At 41.0% G+C, this 18522-nt stretch overlaps 1 protein-coding gene across 3 annotated transcripts in view; it reads right to left on the reverse strand.

Annotated features, from left to right (window-relative positions):
* The window catches only part of PCCA (propionyl-CoA carboxylase subunit alpha), a 301407-nt gene that overhangs the window by 938 nt on the left and 281947 nt on the right, over window positions 1-18522 (reverse strand). For all 3 annotated transcript variants that reach the window (XM_052785694.1, XM_052785695.1, XM_052785697.1), the window contains 2 exons: window positions 15128-15268; window positions 2814-2891 (listed from right to left, as the gene is read on the reverse strand). In XM_052785694.1, the coding sequence (XP_052641654.1) occupies window positions 2814-2891; window positions 15128-15268 (219 nt within the window). The remainder of the gene's footprint in view (window positions 1-2813; window positions 2892-15127; window positions 15269-18522) is intronic.

Consider the following 18522-nt stretch of genomic DNA (forward strand, 5'->3'; position numbering starts at 1 on the left):
AGCTGAGATAGATTGATTCAAATCTGAATTTGGATCCTTTAACATAACTGAACTTGGCAAAGGGCTACCACTGTCAAATAAATGCAACTACATCTGTAGATGAGTTACATACTCACGTGCAGATTCCCGAATTTTAAAACACAAACATCGTATACTAGTCCCTTATTTCCTCTATAAAAGGCTGTAACGTGTCTGAATTCCCTTTCGGCACATGGAGCTCCAGAAAATAGAGTTTGATTTCACTATTAACTCAGAGCTCACACTAACATGCCCCAATCCTTGATCAAAACCTTGTTCAGCACTTGGCTCAGTTAGTCATCCAAATGTTACCTTGGGCTCCTAAAGGAAACCTGCAGCACACCCAAAATACCAGGCTACTACGGCCACGCTATTGCCCGCGTCCAAGTTTGATAGCCTAAGGCCACATGAGCTGTAAGCGCATCTCTGGCTCTGTAGCACAGGCACATTCACAAGCACTGCTCAAGAAATGAAGCTGAACACTGCAGACGGGCAAAGACACCGCGAGATGTACAAAAAAAGGGCTTTATTTCTAAATCAATAGCTAGGCAGCCTACCCGATTCTCGAGTCTCAATCTTTTCAGAGATGAAAGCAGTGTGAAAAATATTCTCCTCCTTTCTTTTCTTTGTCTACAAAGCCAAGGTTCAGCAAACATTGTAGCTGACTAGTGTTTCAAAACTCCCCAGTGATTTTTGACAGGCGGTGGGGCCAGCTCCCCATTCTGACCCACGCGCAGCTGTCCCGTAGGAGACAGGAGGCACACACCAGTTCCTCTCCATCTTTCCCTCATTTTTAAACCACCTGCAGCTGGAGTAAACTCAAAGTAGATAACAACAAGCCACTTTTCTCACAATTACAAACAGGAAGATGGGGTTTGATGCAGAAAAAGAATTCAGCCGGGAATGAAAATGGGAATGTCTTCCGGCTGAAGGCAAACGAACTGAGTTTCAAAACACGGCTTCAAAGCCTCAAAACGTGGACTAACAGCCAGTGCCAAACATCCCATTCCTGTGGAGGGGCCAAGCTGTTTTAGCACTCAGAGACATGACTTCGCACCACAGAACAGGATGAATTCTATTTAGCAGCTTCATTTCTACACAGCCCAAAACTTTTTTGCTTTCTCAAATTCTTAAAATTCTAAAGAATCAAATAATTTGCTTATTATTAAAATGGAGACGACAAGGGGACATTACAAGATGCACATCGGGCACACTGAATGGCCTGTGCACCATTCAAATCCCACTTTGAAGGATTAATAAGCCAAACGTGGGGTTTACATGGCATCTGTAGAGAGCGAGCGGGAGCTACTTATTGCTGGGAGAAGTACAAGCAGGATTTTAAGGAACAGACCCACGGGTTACAGCACACCTTGGTGGGAAAGGGAAGGTTAAAGTAAAAAATAAAAGGGGGTGGGTGGCAGAGGGAATAGCATTTTAATTACAAATACTCACTAGTTAAAAACAGGATGCAAAGAGCAGCAATAAGGGGTTAAACGAAGCAAAGATGAAAAACTGGGAAATATTAATCAAGTGAGAAATTATATAGGAATTAATGCATGAAATAAAATAATAAAGTGGCAACGTTAGAGCAACAGGAGCAGTTATGTTCTCCCTCTCTCTGCAATTTTTTTTCCTCGAGACCCAGTTTTGCACTAGCCGCACTGGAAGAGGCAAGCCCTGGGTCCCAGCCTCAGGGGCGATTTTAGTGCTGTGCCAACTAAGCCTTTCTTGTAAACACACAAACAGTCCTTGGCATACAGACCCGTCTTGAGATCTCAGCAAATCTTGCCAGTGGCTAACCTCGTCCCTGCCCTGGAGAGTCAGGCTCCTTGCTGCCTCCCTCTGGGCTAAGGGATCTTGCAGTGGGGTTTGTTTTGTTATTTTTAAGAGCAAAATGGCAGCGCTTCAGGGAGAGCGGAGGGGCTTGTCCCCAGGCAGAGAAGGGCTAGGACGGGCTGGGAAACACGAGACAGAAGAGAATACACGATCCACATCCAGACTCTGCTCTCCCTTTGGAAAGGATGGATCAGGGGCCCACGCCTAGGTGATGGTTTCAGGCTGTGAATTATAATCTGGCACAGGGATGCTCTGAGGCCCTGCCTTGGGGGCTGACGGTCCCCAAACCAGATGGGGTTTAAGGCATGTCCTTGTCACATAAGCTTAACCAGTTCCCTGCCCAGAGCGCTGGTTTTGGTACATCCCGCACTGCAGGAGAGTCCCAGCTCAGGGGCTGCAACACTGATCCCTCAGAAGAAAGATATCACAATGCACAGCCTTGCAAAGCTTAACGCATGTGCAGATCTAGGCTTTGTATTTAGCAGTCACAATAATAAAAAAAATTGCTTTTCTCATCTTCCTGCAAAAGCACTTTCTATGCCTTGTTCCGAGTGGTTTTTTTTAATGTCAAATTGTTTGCCATTAATGAATTAACTGGCAGAGAGATCCCTCTTCTTCAGTTGGTCTCTGGAAAGATGGAATTTGGAGAAACACTCTGCAACACCTTTCAATTCAACTTGGCATTGTAACGTCATAGAAAACAAATCATTTAGGAGAAGAAGAGTTATGTGAATTTCTGAAGCCAGTAAAACTATTTCCTGCTGTGCTATCTAAGGCTTGGAACTACTTAACAGCATTCACAGCAGATGCAAATGTTAAAAATTAAAGACACCTCACTTCGAAAGACTTACAACAATCAGACTTAATTCCTTAACAACCAGAATCCTCCTTTTTTCCTTCTTAAATTCTATCCTATTTGACAAGTTGCATATGGTTTTAAGTGACCCAAGGTAGCTTACCTTGCCTGTTTTAGCAGCAATCATACTGTTCTGCATTTTCATTGCTTCAATTACACAAATCTCTTGACCTTCTGAAACCTGGAAAAATTAAAGCAGTACAAAATGAGGATAGAGGATTTTAAACGCTCTAAGTGCGTATGATTTTTCTGCTGTAAAGACTTTCATGGCACAAGTCAAGTCAGCCAGCTACACAGTCACGACACAAACCACAGTCACAAATTGCAGTTGCTTTTGACAAAACTGGAAGCAAAATGGGGAAAAAGGAATCACCTACTTAAAACTATCACCCCAGACAAACCTGAAAGGCTCCTCTCCCATCCCATCCATTCGGGTCCAACTTCTACAGTTCACATTTCACACCCACCACAGTTCGACATCAATTAAATCCAGAGCAAAGTATAATTTGTGCGGTTTTGGCCAGGGAGCCCAAGCCTGATTCAGAAGCCAAAAGTTTCTTGGCACGTGTCCGGAGGAGCCTGGGCTGGAAGCTCCGGCAATACCCCACGGGCTAATGCTGAGCAGAAAGTCACACCTCTGCACGTGGCAGCATCTGGATGGCGGCTCGTGACTTCGGACTGATGGAAGGGAGCACGCCTGTGAGGAACCACCACCTCTCATCCACAGCGGAGGCATCACGGAGGCAAAACCATCGTTTTCACCACAGCTGATGGCTCTTAAAAGGAAACATTCAAGTTCCCTCTTTCTGCTTGTTTGCACTCTGCTAACAGGCATGCGCGAGCTCAAGGTCCCCAGTAACGCACTGGGCTGCTCTGCTGGGCTCCCTGTCCCTCCCAGTCAGATCCCCCCTCCGACACCTTGGACCACGCTGCGCAGAAGAAACAACCGCTCGAGGCTTTACAGTGGGCGGGGCGGGGGGGCTGCTTATACATGAGGGGAAAAACCCGGGATTTAGAATTTATCCCTCGTGTAAGCCAGTGATCAGCCAGTCATCCCACAAAGACGATGTACGCCAGAGAGGGAAGGGAGCTAGACCCTACATCCCGGTATCTAGGACCTGAACACCCCTCTGGGATGCCCAGCTCCGAGTGCCCACTGCAAGTCTTTTCATTAGGCTCTTCTACAGATGCAGTCTGCCATTCACTCATTATCTCAGCAAATTTGGGATACTTCCACTCCGAGGTCAAAGTTTCATTGAAGAGGGTGATTTGAGACCTGCAGAGATCTGGTTTATGCGTTGTTACACGTGCCAGTGCTGTCAAAATGTGTTTGTTTATACACATACATGTATACACATAGATATATTTCTCTAAATATATGTAAAATGAACAATACGTATTTAAGGACAAGCATGTCCCACTTTGGAGGAATATACTGTCTAACAGACAGGTGTGAAGTCAGAGATCAAATGCACACTGCATTAAATACATTCTGAAAATTTAAATAAAGCGTTTTTTCTAAAGTGTGCACTAGCAATGACTGAAAAGCACTGATGTCTGCCTATGGATTCTGAGCTAGACAGAAGAAAAGACATTAGGTTAAAAGGTGCTTACACACCCTTTCTCCAACAGACTGCCAACAGCAACATGACAGGCTTTGGGGGATAAATAAGGAAAGCGTTTGCAATGGGAACACGGTGTACTAACCGGATACAGAGAATAACCACCACCCAACACTTCACCTGCAGAAATTCCATCCTGAGCTTCAGGCAAGCATTTAAGTCATTAGCAGTGTCAAATTCGGTGAATAGTACCAAAGACTTGTTCTTTGTCCCCAGTTACTTCCCCTCTATTCCCTTTCCCCCTCTTTTGTCTCCATCCTTCCACACCTGCTACTCTGCCTGTAGCCTTGTCCCAGCAGCTCGCTCTTTTCTTCCTTTTTCTTTTCCTCTTTTTCTCCCTATCTCACTGCTCAGCTTTTCTTCCATCTGCTCTGAACTTTCCAGACATTGCTGAGGTTAAGAGGAAGCTATGAATATCTACTTCTGGTTGGAAGGGGCAGGGGGGGAAGGCAAGAATGTTTGTTGGAGGGGGGGGTTTATAGCATATTTCAGAAACAAATTTGCCCACCCTCTGGTTAAACTCAGCTATCACAGCACCAAGAACACAGGCCTCTAAAGGCTGCTGAAGATTGAGATGCTAAGGAGCGCAGGTCTGAATTGGGTGGCCTAATTTCAAGGGCACAAGAAACTCTTCTCTTGAGCCCCAGTGCAATTCAGCTCTAACGTGGCTTCATCAGGTAGATGGCATGCAAATGAACCACTTAGCAATTATCTAAACAGAGTTCTGGAAATACATCTACTGGAAAAGTACAGAAGCGGTGTCTGGGAAGGAAATAACCCCCCCAACCCAGAAAATATATAGACAAATTACCCAGTTAACATCTAGTCTTACTAGCTGGGAAGGAAGGAGGCACTTGCAGCAGGTACCACCTGTGAAAATGCTGTGTCAGTACTTGTGATGATCTGCAATTTGTTGAAAATTACCTTGGTGAAAGTGTCACTTAAGCACAGAAGTTTAATTACTGCTCTTATGTTAAACCTTTACAGCTCCACTCATTGTGTTGCAAAGCGACAAATCCTAAAATTAGGCACTTGTATCTCTCTTTTCTCTTTTTCAGTCTTTTGGGCATTGTCCAATTTCTTTCATTCCATAATTGCACATATCCTTTTGCCTGTTATTTAGCCCGCAAATGAAAACCGCAGCGATGTGTACAAGTTCTTGCTTTCTAACTTATTTAAGGATTTATCGGGACCATTTTTAATGTTGCATTTTCATCGTATAATTTATTTCTTTCAGTGGATGGTAAACCAATGTCAACCACCATCTTTACATTTTGATTTAGAGAGGCCTCAGCGATGACCCAAATCTGTCAAAACAGGAAAATAAAATCAAACAAAAAATCTGATTGATTGGAACCAAGTAAAATAAAAGGGCTCCTTTCCTTAAAAGAAATTAAACTCGGGTATCTTTCTCACAGAGTTGCACTACAGACAAATCTACCTTTACATTGCTTGGAATATCAAAATAAATGAGTGATTGACTGTTAGACCCACAGTCTGTATTTTAGTAGTTTATTTCTGCACGGCGCAGTTCAAAGTAGCTGTTCAGTTTTGTTCGCCACAGAGTGAAAAGGAAAAAGAAGAAAGAAAAAAAAAAAGAAGAAAAAAATCATTGAAGAGGAGGGTACTTAACATCTCGACATTGCCAACAATTCTGATGTGAATTTGGGAACAGTCAACAGCACTGGCTGAGTAACTCGGGGACTGCACGACGGTTGTTATCTCCTCTGGCCGAAAGGTTGCACACAGGACAGGGAACTGTCTCCACTCATTTCCCGAGCAAGCGACTCACGACACGGGGTGGAAGCTGAATTTGAGAAGCAGCAACCCCGAGCGGTTTTCGTCGCACCTACAGGAGGACCACAAAGACTAATTGCACTTACAGATAGGTCTCCTTAAAACTCAGAAACACAAAAAGACGGTGCACACCCGAGGGCATTGCTACCACGGGATCTTTGTGAATACGGTAGACTTTCCTCGGACTTTTGTGCGTCATCTGATAAAAGACTTAACGATTGTGACAGGACGTCTTCAATGTTAGGCTTACAAAATGGTCACAAGCCCCACAAGTCTTTCTGATAAACCCAATCGGCACTGATGTATTTCCCTGCTCTCTGTCTAATTGGTGTAAAGTTTGCAGCTCTGAATCCCCTATCTTTTATCCAGCTTGCTGCGTCCTCTCCTTTGACGTGAGGTCAGGGTTCACATTCGCATCCGATTATCGAAGTGGCACTCATTAACCGGCAGCCTGCCTCGCACCAAAATGAGTTCGCTGGAAGGGGAACTCGGCCCATTTACTCAGCAGATTTTAGCATTTTAAGGAGGCCTGAATGTCACACAGTATTGCTACGTTTTGAGGAGTTTCAGACATCTCCAGCTGATGATTAATTGTGAGTGATGGGAAATAAAATCCAGTAAAGCCAGCTGCTTGCCATGGTCGGCAAAATTACTATAATGGATATAGGCTGCCAATTTTCCAGTTTTACTGGCAAGTCTTCCAAGTGTAATTAAGGGAAGTTATAAATGATATGGAAATCTATCAAGTCCCATTTATTTTCAGAGGACTCTTTCCCCTGAGACTTTTATCTTCAAGCTTATAGTTTGCTTTGTTGTGCTAATGATTTAAACCACTTCTTATTTCTGATTAAAGCCCCCAATATCCTTCATAAGAAGTTAGATCCACTTTATTCAGAAGGATTTAAAGAAACAGAAACCTTTTTAAAGTTGTGTTTGTTAACTGTGCTGAGGTCTCGCTTCCTCTGTGGAGTCACAACAGAGCGTCCTCCATCTTAGGCACCTCACTACCATCTGGACTTCTGCTTCCGACAAATTCTGAGGATTCAGAAAGATCTGGGGGGAGGGGGAGGGAAAAGAGGGAATAAAAAAAATAAAATAAAAAAAATCCACCATCAACAAACCCCCAACTTCCCTCCAAATCCTAAATCCTCCAAAAACAAAGATCGTTAGGTGCTGCCTTAGAGGCTAGACATTTAGCGCAGGGTGGTGTTGCTCACTAATGTTGTTTGATTTGGAATAAAAGCATGAAAATTATGTGCAAAGGCCTAAAATTGGAGATGTAAAGGATGACTGCACAGTATTCCATTTCTCAATTTCATCCTTCAGAGCCACAAAATGGGGGTGATACAGTTACTGGATGAGATTTACAGTAACAGCTGTGGTCTTCCCACACAAGGGAGGACCTTCTAATGGGCTAAGGTCTGTTTTGAACAGACGGGGACTAGCAAAACAAGGTTCCCTATTAAGGGTGTGCAGTAATATTCCTGATAAAGAAAATGAGTAGTGGTAGTCAGATTGCTTTAAAAGACCTAAATCTCCTTTCGCTGTTTTTTTCTTTAAAAAAAAAAAAAAAAAAAAAAGAAGAGCTATTTTAGAAAGTGCTAACTGCTAAATAAATGAAAGACATGTAAATGTAAGGGTTTGGCTTTTTTCTTAATCTCCTCGCTACGAACTGTAAAGAATGCATAGGAACCAGTGCCAGGGGCATATGGCTTTCTCCTGTGCTGAACATTCATACAAAAGACAGGTTCATCAGTCATTGGAGTATCTGGATAAAAAATTAGCTCCTGATGGATGGTATTTAGAGCTTACCTGCTGCTAGTACATTACCAGAGAAACACAGGTTTTGAAACCCACATGACATTAGAAACTGCAGACCATGAAATACCCCACGTGCAAGCGCACTCATAATGTACGCCAGGTTATACAAAATAAGAAATAAGCTATTTAAAGCCTCTGCCTAAAATTGGGCCCGCTGCAAGGAACCCTGGGTCAGCCCTACACAGGCCAATTAATGCACAGCATCTGCTGTATAGAAGCCGTGCATGAAGCACTTCCGAATGATTTCAGCAATTAAAAGAAAACTGTTTCCTGCCTGTTCTGACAGCAACTGTTTCAATGCAAGAGTGAGCACCAAATCATTGTGTGCAGCTGAAAAAATTAAGTCTTTTTTTTTTTTTTCCCTACATCTTGTGAAAGGGGGGTGGGAGGGATGAAGATTTCTTACGGAATCGTATCGTTCTTTTGTTGTCCGACATTCTGTGTTTTTCTGCCAAATTAGACAGAAGGCTCCGAGGGTTTACGGGGCCCTCTACAGTATCACCTTCTGGTGCACTGTGGCTCCCTAAAAAGATGGATCAATATCAACCCTGCTGATTTGCCTACAAAAGTGAAAATCCCTCAATCACATTTTTAAGACCATTATATTTAGAACAGAGGTGCTCTGATAGGTAACATTTTTAAGGCTCTTGGAGCTGAAGGGGAAAAAACAATGACAGCCCTACGTAAAAACTATCTTAGATTTGGTTAAAAGTGAAGTGAGAATTGGATTTTATTGATATCTCCTTTCCCAGCTTTGGGAAGACACCAGTAAATATCCCTTGCAATTTCCACTATGCTGCGACTTGTGTCCCGATTGAGCCTTGTTAAGTAAGAAGGGACAATGCAAGACGGTGCCATACAAAATCCAGTTACCCTCTCTCGTAGCCTTCAGCAAAATAATTACAAACATCTTGTTTATGCTTGTACAAAACCGCTGAACAGTGAATTAAGTATGCATTCACTATCTAAAACCGTTATGAAGATACTGGGATTTCTGTTTGTTTATTTGTTGTTTAAACTTAGTCCATGCCGGTATCATTCCCTTCTCAGATTTTTTTTCTCTCTGACTTGTTGGCAATCTGGCAGCAAGCATCCAACAAGAAAACAAATCAAGAGGAATTGGATGAGCAGCAATTGAAATTCCTTGACATTGTCCATTACCATGTAAAATAATTAGTGCAGGTTTTCCCATCTTTCCAAATTAACTTTGAAACCGGAGCTACAGAGCTGCAAATATCATTAGCAGCAATTAATAGTACTTGACAAATCATTATTAAACTTTTTTTGCCACACTCCTTTAACGAATGAACCCGAAGATAGCACATCCCAAATTTTGTGACCTCTGACTAACCAAAGGTCAGTGACGTCCCCCTGACAGCAATCAGCACTGGTCATTGCACTCCCACTTATCCAAAACACGCTTCCCCGACTGCTGCTGAGGTCCCAGCGTGCTGGGGAAGTGATACGCAGGCAGAGCGCTTCTGCGGCCGAGTCTCGTGTACTCAGCCCAAGGCCAGGCTCAGCTGCCATCACACCAAGCTTTAGCAGTCAACTTCTTAAGTAACGGCTAAAAAGTTGCTTATCATTTGAAAAGGCAAAGCACTCCAATAAAAAAAAAAATAAAATTTTCTCTGAACTCTTTTCAAAGGACAGTAGCATTTTTCCCCACGGAGGAAACTCTAATAATATTGACTATTTGTACCTCATCATCGGAATAGGATTTCAATCTTAATTACACCGTCCTTGAACGCAAATCATAAGACTGTGCAATTGCATAAAGATATAGAAGAAAAATCTGTTCCAGTCAAATATAAAAAAATGACATAAATACGTTATGAGCAACTACTATAGCTACGGGGTTTTTTAATGTAACCACAATTATTACTTGAAGCCTGAGGTTATAAGAATGGTGAAATATTTGAATCCTTTTACTCTTGAAATTTCACAACTGTGAAAATGCTTTCATTTCCTGTTTACCAATAGTTTTTTCCCCCCACAAAAATACACCACAAAAAAATTATTTAATACACAAAATCATAAAAACTACATGAGGTTTGTGACCACATTTGGTCAAGTTTGCAAACTCCCTTTAACTGAAAAAATGCAGTTTATATTTGCTCTGGGATCACTGAAGAACAGGAGGGAGGAAAGGAGGTAAAGGGAAAGAAAAAGGAAAAACAACAATAAAAAAAAAGGTTCACACACAAGAGAAAAATCTTATCTGAATTTAAGAATAACTTACTAAATTATTGATACCATATTCACCTAAATGAAATGTGAAACTATTACTAAAGCAAATACATTTTTACTGTTTTTCCTGGGGGTTTTTTCTGTTATGAATTCCAACAAGTATAAGAAAGGGGAAATTTTTTTTTTTTTGAGGTATGAATGGCAAATATGATTTCAAGTAACACACAGCTGGCTGACGGCAACAGGTAAACTTTATAACTCTACCTTTTCTTTCACGAGAACAAACAATCTAGTGAGAAACAGAATCTAGGAAGCTGTTTTGGTTTGGGTTTTGGCAGTGAGCATTTCAGCAGTAGAGGTCAAGCAAAACATATCTTTTCCCATAGTAAGAACTTTCCAAGGCTTGTGAAATGGAAAATTATGGAGAAAGTTTTTTTTCTTAAACTATTCTTCTAAAGAATAACAAGAGAAATTGAACTAACGTGCACACAACTGAACTGGAAGAGGAACGCAGTTTAAAAGAATTGGAATGCAGTTTAAAACATCTTCCTTGGTTGTTCTGAAAACATGGGATCATTGACAGTAATGTGTTTTTTAAATTATACAACTAAAAGAGCAGGCTTCAAATTACCCGATTTTGAAATTACTGAGATATTAGCATATACATATAATAGCTGACATCTTGGTAGAAAAAATCATCCCATACAGTATCAATACCCATGGCTACACTAGCATCAATGTGAAATCATAAGAAATATTGATATGAAAAAAGTCCATTTAAAGAGTGGTTTGAATGGTGATAACTTCTAAAACCTGGGGTAATCTGGAATTGCTGGAAAGAAGAGAGGAAATTTAGAAACTTAGGTCAAAATAATTATCTGTCCTCTTCTTTTGGCCGTAGTCCTACCAAGATTCAGTAACGCTGGGGTGTTTACCCAGAGGTGCTTTCCTTTTACATATTTATGGCTGGGGTAATCATTAAAGCGATGTAGGCTACCAGCACTGGTGTTAGCTTATTGACTAATGCTTGTCTTAGTAATGCCACCTGTTCTGCCTAATTTACTTAAAAAAGAAAAACAACAAACAGAAACATACAGCTAAAAGAAAGACATCTTTGCATTCCTGACAGATAGAAAACTGAAAAAGCAAAAGCTATATTCATAGGTGAAAATATAGCAAAGGCTACAGGGCAATCAAGACAGTTAAGATCTTTTTTTGTTGCTGTGGACAGTTCAGGCTACCGAAGCCGGAATCAGTTGTGGAAGCACTTTGGGTGGCTTGCTTTGAACGAGGTATGACAACATTGCTTTACCTGTTCAACCATTAGGATATCTCGGGCTTTCCCTGCTCCTGCAGTTTCAGTGCATGGAATCCTACATCCACAAAGATCAAGCCAAGCAACTCAAGATGAAGAAGAAAATATTCGCAAGTGCCTGCCTATTTCCTGCCCTCTGAGCAAAGCACTGAATTTGTGCAGCTTTAGCAGTTTTTATGGTGCTGTATTTGTGGTCGTTGTGGTGAGATTAAAACCACGTGCAGTGCCGTCTCCACGCTCTGGCATAAAAATACTGCTGTGTGCTAGCAGGGCTGGCTTGTGCTGCCATCGGTGTCAGCAGAAACAGAGCGAGTCCCTTGCCTGGACTCTGGAAGCCCAGTGGTTTCTCTGGCCCTTGGCACCATGGGGAACCAAAAAGTAACTCTCCCCAAAGCAAATTTCACCCTAATGCACACTCGTCATTAACAATCTACTTATAAAATAAACACACAAACACCCTCACCCCGCAAACCAGACATTTCCTATATAATGTGACTGTTATCATGAGGAATGTATGCTAAATTCAAATCTTCTTTCCCTAAATAATATTAACCTCCTTTCCAGTCAGCCAGATTTCAAATTGTTTTGTTGTTTATGTTGCTTTCTGCTTCTGAGTGCCTTCATTGTGTTTCCAGGAATAATTGAGTGACAACTAATTACAGTCTTCTGATCACATGAAGGAAAATAAAGAAAGTAGAAAGTAACTAAAAAGCTAAAAAAACCAGCAACATCACAAGTTCTGCTTCTCTCTAAATGACAAACAGCACTTCCCCACTGTGTTACTAAAACTTATAGATCATCTTACAGACAAAAGAAAATAAATTCCTTGCATATGCAATATCTTTTGGCAAAAAAATGAATTGAAACTGCTCATCAGACCAGCTGGATAGAGGATGCTCACACAATCTTCTATCGGGCTTCATCAGGCCAAAGTATTCTTCAGCAACAGCAGCCAACTGAGAACACTACGCTTCAAGGAAAAACAATGACACATCGAGTGGGGAAAACTAACGCAGAGATTGGCGTCGCCTTCTCATTTGGCTAAGGACGCACAGGGAGGGACTAACAAACACCATATGCTTTACCTGACCGGGCATGATGCCCTATAGCCGAACCGCAGGCAATAAACACGAGTTTGCCAGCGCGGCCATTCAGACAAAGACGAGACGTCCCGCTCTAGGAGTTTCTTCACCATTTGTAAAGTTACACCTGAAGGAGGGGTACCGCAGCCCGGCTCCCCGTGCTCCTGACCGCTCGGAGAGCATCTCTCCGTGAGCACAGCACTGTTGCAGGGACTGCGCTGCACTAACGCTATTTAGCATAGACCACAGGTTCGGAGAAAACAATCTCGGAGTAGCTAATAACCAGACAGCGTTATTGTGAGCAGCAGCAACACCTGAGTGGAAGGATGGACGACTACCATGCGGCTCTCCCATTTTCCAGCTGTGCCGTTTTCACCCGCTGTGCAAATTCGAGCTGCCAAACCCAGTTGCAAACAGAGAATAGGAGCTACTTAAATTCCCATTTCTCCAGCACGCTAAAGAAATCAGACTTTTCCCAAGCAGTGCAACAAAAAGAGCTGTATTTATCAGGGAGCTACAGTTCCCTGCCCATCATGCCTTGAACAGCTGTAGTGAGTGAGCTGGTTTCTGACGGACAGCCAAGACATGTAATCTGAATCACACCATCCCACTGCTTATTCAGTGCCGATAGCTGGATGCTACCCTCATCTCGCTCGCTGGCTCGCTTTTTTTTAACGTTTTGACACTAGTCCTGAAAAGGAAGGATTTAAGTTAAACCCTTTTCAATAACGCAAATGTGTTTTTGCAATTAAAGCCACACAATTAGCATTGACAAGCTCAGGTCAGCAGAACATAGATTATGCCGTTCAAATGCTCTGCCACTCAGTGCCTCCAGCAAAAAGCTGCAAGAGAGGCAAAGAAGAAAAAAAAAATCTCCACACATTATTTAACAACTTGTGCTCTGACGCACTGCACCACTTGTGGATTTGTGGAGGGAGGTTCATTTATTTATTTACTTCAAATCTCTTTGGCTCTGGCCTCCTTCTCCACTGCTTCTATTCCTTCAAGACAACAAGAAATATTCTTCAGGGCAAGAAGGCTGGTAACGTTTAGCAGAATTAACTTCTCAAAAAAATCTCAAACAAATTAAAAAAGGTTCAAAATCCTTGCCTTAAAAATGTTTCCCTTCATTCTTCGCCAAAAAAGTATTTGCTTAACATCTCCCTCGCTCAGCCACTCTTACTGCCTAGACACAGAAATCCCAGATTTCTCTATCCATGTGATGACACAGTGATTAATTTTAATTGAATACTGCTGATTTTAAAGGTGTAAAAAGTGTGTGCACACGTATAGATCACAATACCAGAAAGCTAAGTGTAAAAGCTAAAAGAATTTCTCTTGCTAGTTTCTACTCAGCTGTACTTAGTTGTTTTCTCAGAAATGTCTTTATTTCATTAATATAAACATTTGCACCTACAGATCTTTAATATTAACATGATTACTCCCTTCTCTCTGTAAATAGTCAGAAATACCCATATATTCTAAAAACAAAAGTGGCATCATAGCAAAACATAAGCAAACAAATCACTTTACCAGCACAATTGATGACCGTCACATCATAAGTGCACTGCTGATTTTGGACTTGGGATCTTGATCCCATTTCTACATCATCTCTCAAGAAAACCTAGGTTTCATTGCTATAAATTATGAAGACTGCAACTGAAGCTTTCTGTTTGTATCTAAGTGCCACATATATGTTTATGTCATCATTTGACTGACAATAGTACTTTAAAATTAATCTGCACAATCTGATTCAAATATTCCTGGTCTGCATCACTCTATTGCTTTCAATGGTTATGAGAAATAATGGCCCTGACCTTGGAAATAACATATGATACAGTGTGATAGAATTTCATATAAAGCTGAGTTCAAGTGAGTATTTATATGTAAGTCTAAAACACCCTATTTACATTCGTTTCCAGCACAATGTGAGGTAAGAAGCACTGGAAATCCCCGGGACAGCAATGGCACGTTCTGTTGCCCTTCTCTATGTCAAGTTTATTCCTTCTGCAGGACAAAAGGATTCCCATAAGAGACTGGGAATTCCCAGATTGGAATTCCCAATTCAGGAAACCCATGTGTCTTGCAAAATGCTAACACAGGATTCTTAAAAAAAATAAAAGCGGGGGTGGGTGGATAAGAAAGTTAAATATCTATCTGACGTCCCTTGTGTTTAGTAATACGTTCACTGCTTCAGGGCAGAAAATCAACAGTCCCCTCCTGCTAGCACTAACAGCACATATATACTTACGTATATTTACACGCACATATACACACACAGTTTTTTTCCCTCCTGCCAAGGCACTTGTGATACAAAACCAAGCTATTTGTTGAGTTTCAGCTGTGGACTTGTACCCAGCTGAAAATTTTCTTTTTAAAGCCCGTTTAATTTGAATTGTGCTTCCTTATTAGTTTTTATAATTCAACTGAAAAGCAGCACACATTATTCAGCACACTTTATTCTACAGGTGACGTTAAAAAAAAAATAAAAACCCACACCAAACCTGTGACCTGTAGTTTCAGTTGCACCAAGGAGAAATTTGTGTGGAATATATAATGAAAATGCAGATATATAGATGACATTTCTTACCATGTCCCCAGGCTTGACAGAAACTGCCACCACTGCTCCAGGCATGGGAGATCTCAAAATGCTGGAGGTGTCCTCTGCTGCTTTCTCTGGCATGTACTTGCTCAGCTCTGCAGCAACCTTCGTCAGTATTTGTAATTTGTACTAAAGAATAGGAAGAGGAATGTTTTAGAAAACTGCACCTTGGTGAATTCCAGTCAATAATCTGCACTATTTTACGACGTGTTTTTATATAATACATCTGTTATCTGTTCTTCACAGGAGTGTCTGAAAATCACTGTTTGACATCTTTATTCAGAGTTTCATTTTTAGAATGCAGAAAGAAAAATATGCAACCGCAATCTGCAGCAATGAGCACATAAAAGGAAAAAATCAACTACAGTAAAGAAATGTCAGATACATTTAAAAATTGGGGGTAGAGAGGGGAGATACAAATTTAAAAAACAGAAATATCCTTACACTTGCTGCACATTATCTTCAGTGGATAAGGAATATTGAGGGATTTGCTTCCAGTGCTGTCCTGAATTTGAAAATGACCTTTTGGGGAAGTCTGCCAGATTTTTCAATTACATGATTGATTTTAAACATTGTTTACTTTTTAAACACTTCTTTTTATCATGTATTTAATGTTTGAAGTTAATAACTTGCTTAGGTTTTGTGATTAAAACATATTAAACAATTTAAATTCCTTTTTTTTTTTTCCATGCACAGGCAGACTGATGTTGTATTGAATATACTTTATCTGTAATAAAAACTGTTCGGCAGCTGTTACCTACCCTGAGAAAAAAGAATGGTTTTGCTAGTGTGTTTTATAGCAATTAGAAATGGAAAAGAATATGATGACCCTCGAGCGTCTGAGAGCACCCCTTTAAACAAAACCTTGCTGAAAACATAGATGTGCGTACCCTCATTTCAGCTCCAGGCTTTTAGTTTTTAAAAACTTGTAATCCCTTTGACAGATAATTCATTGCACTTAGACAGATGGCCTTCACATTTGTCCTAGTGCACTTGAAAATGAATACAAAAAGCCAGTAGATGGCAGCAGGTCTCTGCAGGAAACTCCTGCCTCACCAAGGCCAGCCCCACACTTCATCAATAATTTAAACAAAGGTTTTAATAATAAGCATTGGGTGAACGGCATTTACAATTCAAATGTGTATTTTGCTGATGTAAAGTTCAACACCTTGCTTTGAACAGTATGTTTTCCTCCAAAACAATTAGCTATTGTTTTATTAGCAATAGAACGTCTTTACTTTTCATTTTTACACAGACAGAAAAAATCCGATATCCTTATGGTGAAGGTAAAGGGGGACTCTACCTTCTGCTTCTGTAGAGAGTAGAACAAGGTATTTAGAAATACATGCAAAAGGTGATTAATTCTGCAATGACATCTTTTAAAAAGCAGCTTTCAAAGCCAAATTAAAAAGACACAACAAAGGATTATCATCCTCCATAAATGGCGTTTGGACACGCAAGATTACGTGCAATGAACAGTGCGGCCGTTCAGTTAGAAATACTTGCTTCTAATCAGAAATACCAGCAAATGGTTAAACGAACCAATCCCCCACCACCGCCCCAGTAAATGCAATAAAATGCCACAGCAATACTCCCTGAAGCTGTAAGTGGCACCCAAAGATTTGAGAACCCCTTCCCAAACATGTGCCTTGGTTAGAATTGATATGGCACAGAGAAACCAGCACCATTTCGTATGCAAAAAGCTGCTTTAAACTCCAAGCCTCCTGCAGGCATCATCATGACAATTAAGACTGTGGCACTCACATTTTCCAACCCAAAATACAGCTAGTTCTCTCCCGGCAGAAGCAACTACGTTCAATGCGGTGTGCTCCTTGCAGTTTCTTTTCCTAAAAGTAAAGTGTACGTGCGCGTGCATACGCATGCACGTATGCACGCTTGCATGTATGCTGTAGGGAGAGGGGAGGTGATGCCTATAGGAGATTTGATGACATAAGCCGCAAACAGAATTGCAGCAGTGTGACAAGTCAAATAATAACATCTTATGCGTGTTTCTTTACTCTTGAGTGTCTGTTTTGCAATCAAGACATACAAGTGTCTGCCAGTTTCTGAAGGATATGATCCTTAAGTGAAATTACTGTGCAAATAAAAGCTTTTTACTCCTATTAAAATTCATCTGAGTCATAAGTGGCAAGGAAAAAAAGCTTGCAGAGTGTATTCTGCTGTCAATCTAATAAACATTCTGTGCAGAGGGACTATTTATCAAAGATAAATTGTACTTAAAAGTCCTTCATTAAATCTATGGGGGGGAATATAATTACACCAAATTGCACAGTTTCAGTATCCATGGTTAGTGTCGTCTTTGTACTCAGAGTTTGAAAATAAAAAATAAAAAAGGGAAAAAAGGAAGAACACAGAAATAAGTTAGATTTGTGGACTGTATTGTTGCCTCTCGCAAAAGACTATTTTGTTATGATTTCAAAGGATTAGATTTAGATGCCATTTAGTTTTTTAAGGCACATATAACACTTCCGAGCTGCCCAATTTCAAAATTTAAACTTAAAATGAGAGCTAGTCCTTCTGCATTCATCTAGGTTACGGTATTTCACAGGGACTGAAATACGAAATTCCCTATGCGCTCCATAACGTACAGCCGTGGGGGAAAAACCATGTTCCTCAGTATGCTGCACTTTAAAGCTCAGTTCTCCACACCAAGTTAAAATATCCCTACCAAACATTGTTTTTACTATCTTTACAATTTTCATATCTTTTAGATTCCTTTCTCTGCAGGATTCCTGCTTTGCTTGGAGTGAGATGTAAGAGTCAGTACACTCAAAGCTTTAAAACGCGGGTCTTTGTTATTGATGAGCTGTTCCTTTTCCTTTTGTATTTGTTTATTGTTCTTTAGTCTGTTTGGGGGATAAGCAAGTTACTGTAATCAAAAAAGTAAAAAATAACAACAGTAAACTTCTGGGGAAAGGCCTTTTTTGGCACAGTTGGTTCACAAACGACCTTTCAGAATATAAAAAGACAAAGCCGCAAAGAAAGGTTCCTTCTTTAAGATTACCTTTGATGTATTTCTGCTGCTGGCCCCCACTAAATACCCACAAAAGTGTCCCTTTGTAAGGCTGTGTCTTATGTGCAGGGGGCTGTTCACCTAACCAAGGTGCAGCCTGCAGCTCAGCCAGAGCCACAAGACTCTGGAAGACCACGTCAAACAACGCCGGCCAGTGCTGCTGCAACAAAGACAATTAAGAATACACCACCTTTTTTCATTACATGATTCACACTGCTGCTATGCCTTTGATTTAGCAAGCACAATGCTGAACATACGAAGCAGAAGTTTTGATATGCTACTAACAGAGCGCAGTCACGTTTTCTTCCTCTATCCTCAGGAGGAGGAGGGAGATGGGAGAAAGAAGGGG

Source organism: Harpia harpyja, chromosome 4 (assembly GCF_026419915.1).
Source record: "Harpia harpyja isolate bHarHar1 chromosome 4, bHarHar1 primary haplotype, whole genome shotgun sequence".
Classification (NCBI taxonomy): Eukaryota; Metazoa; Chordata; class Aves; order Accipitriformes; family Accipitridae; genus Harpia; species Harpia harpyja.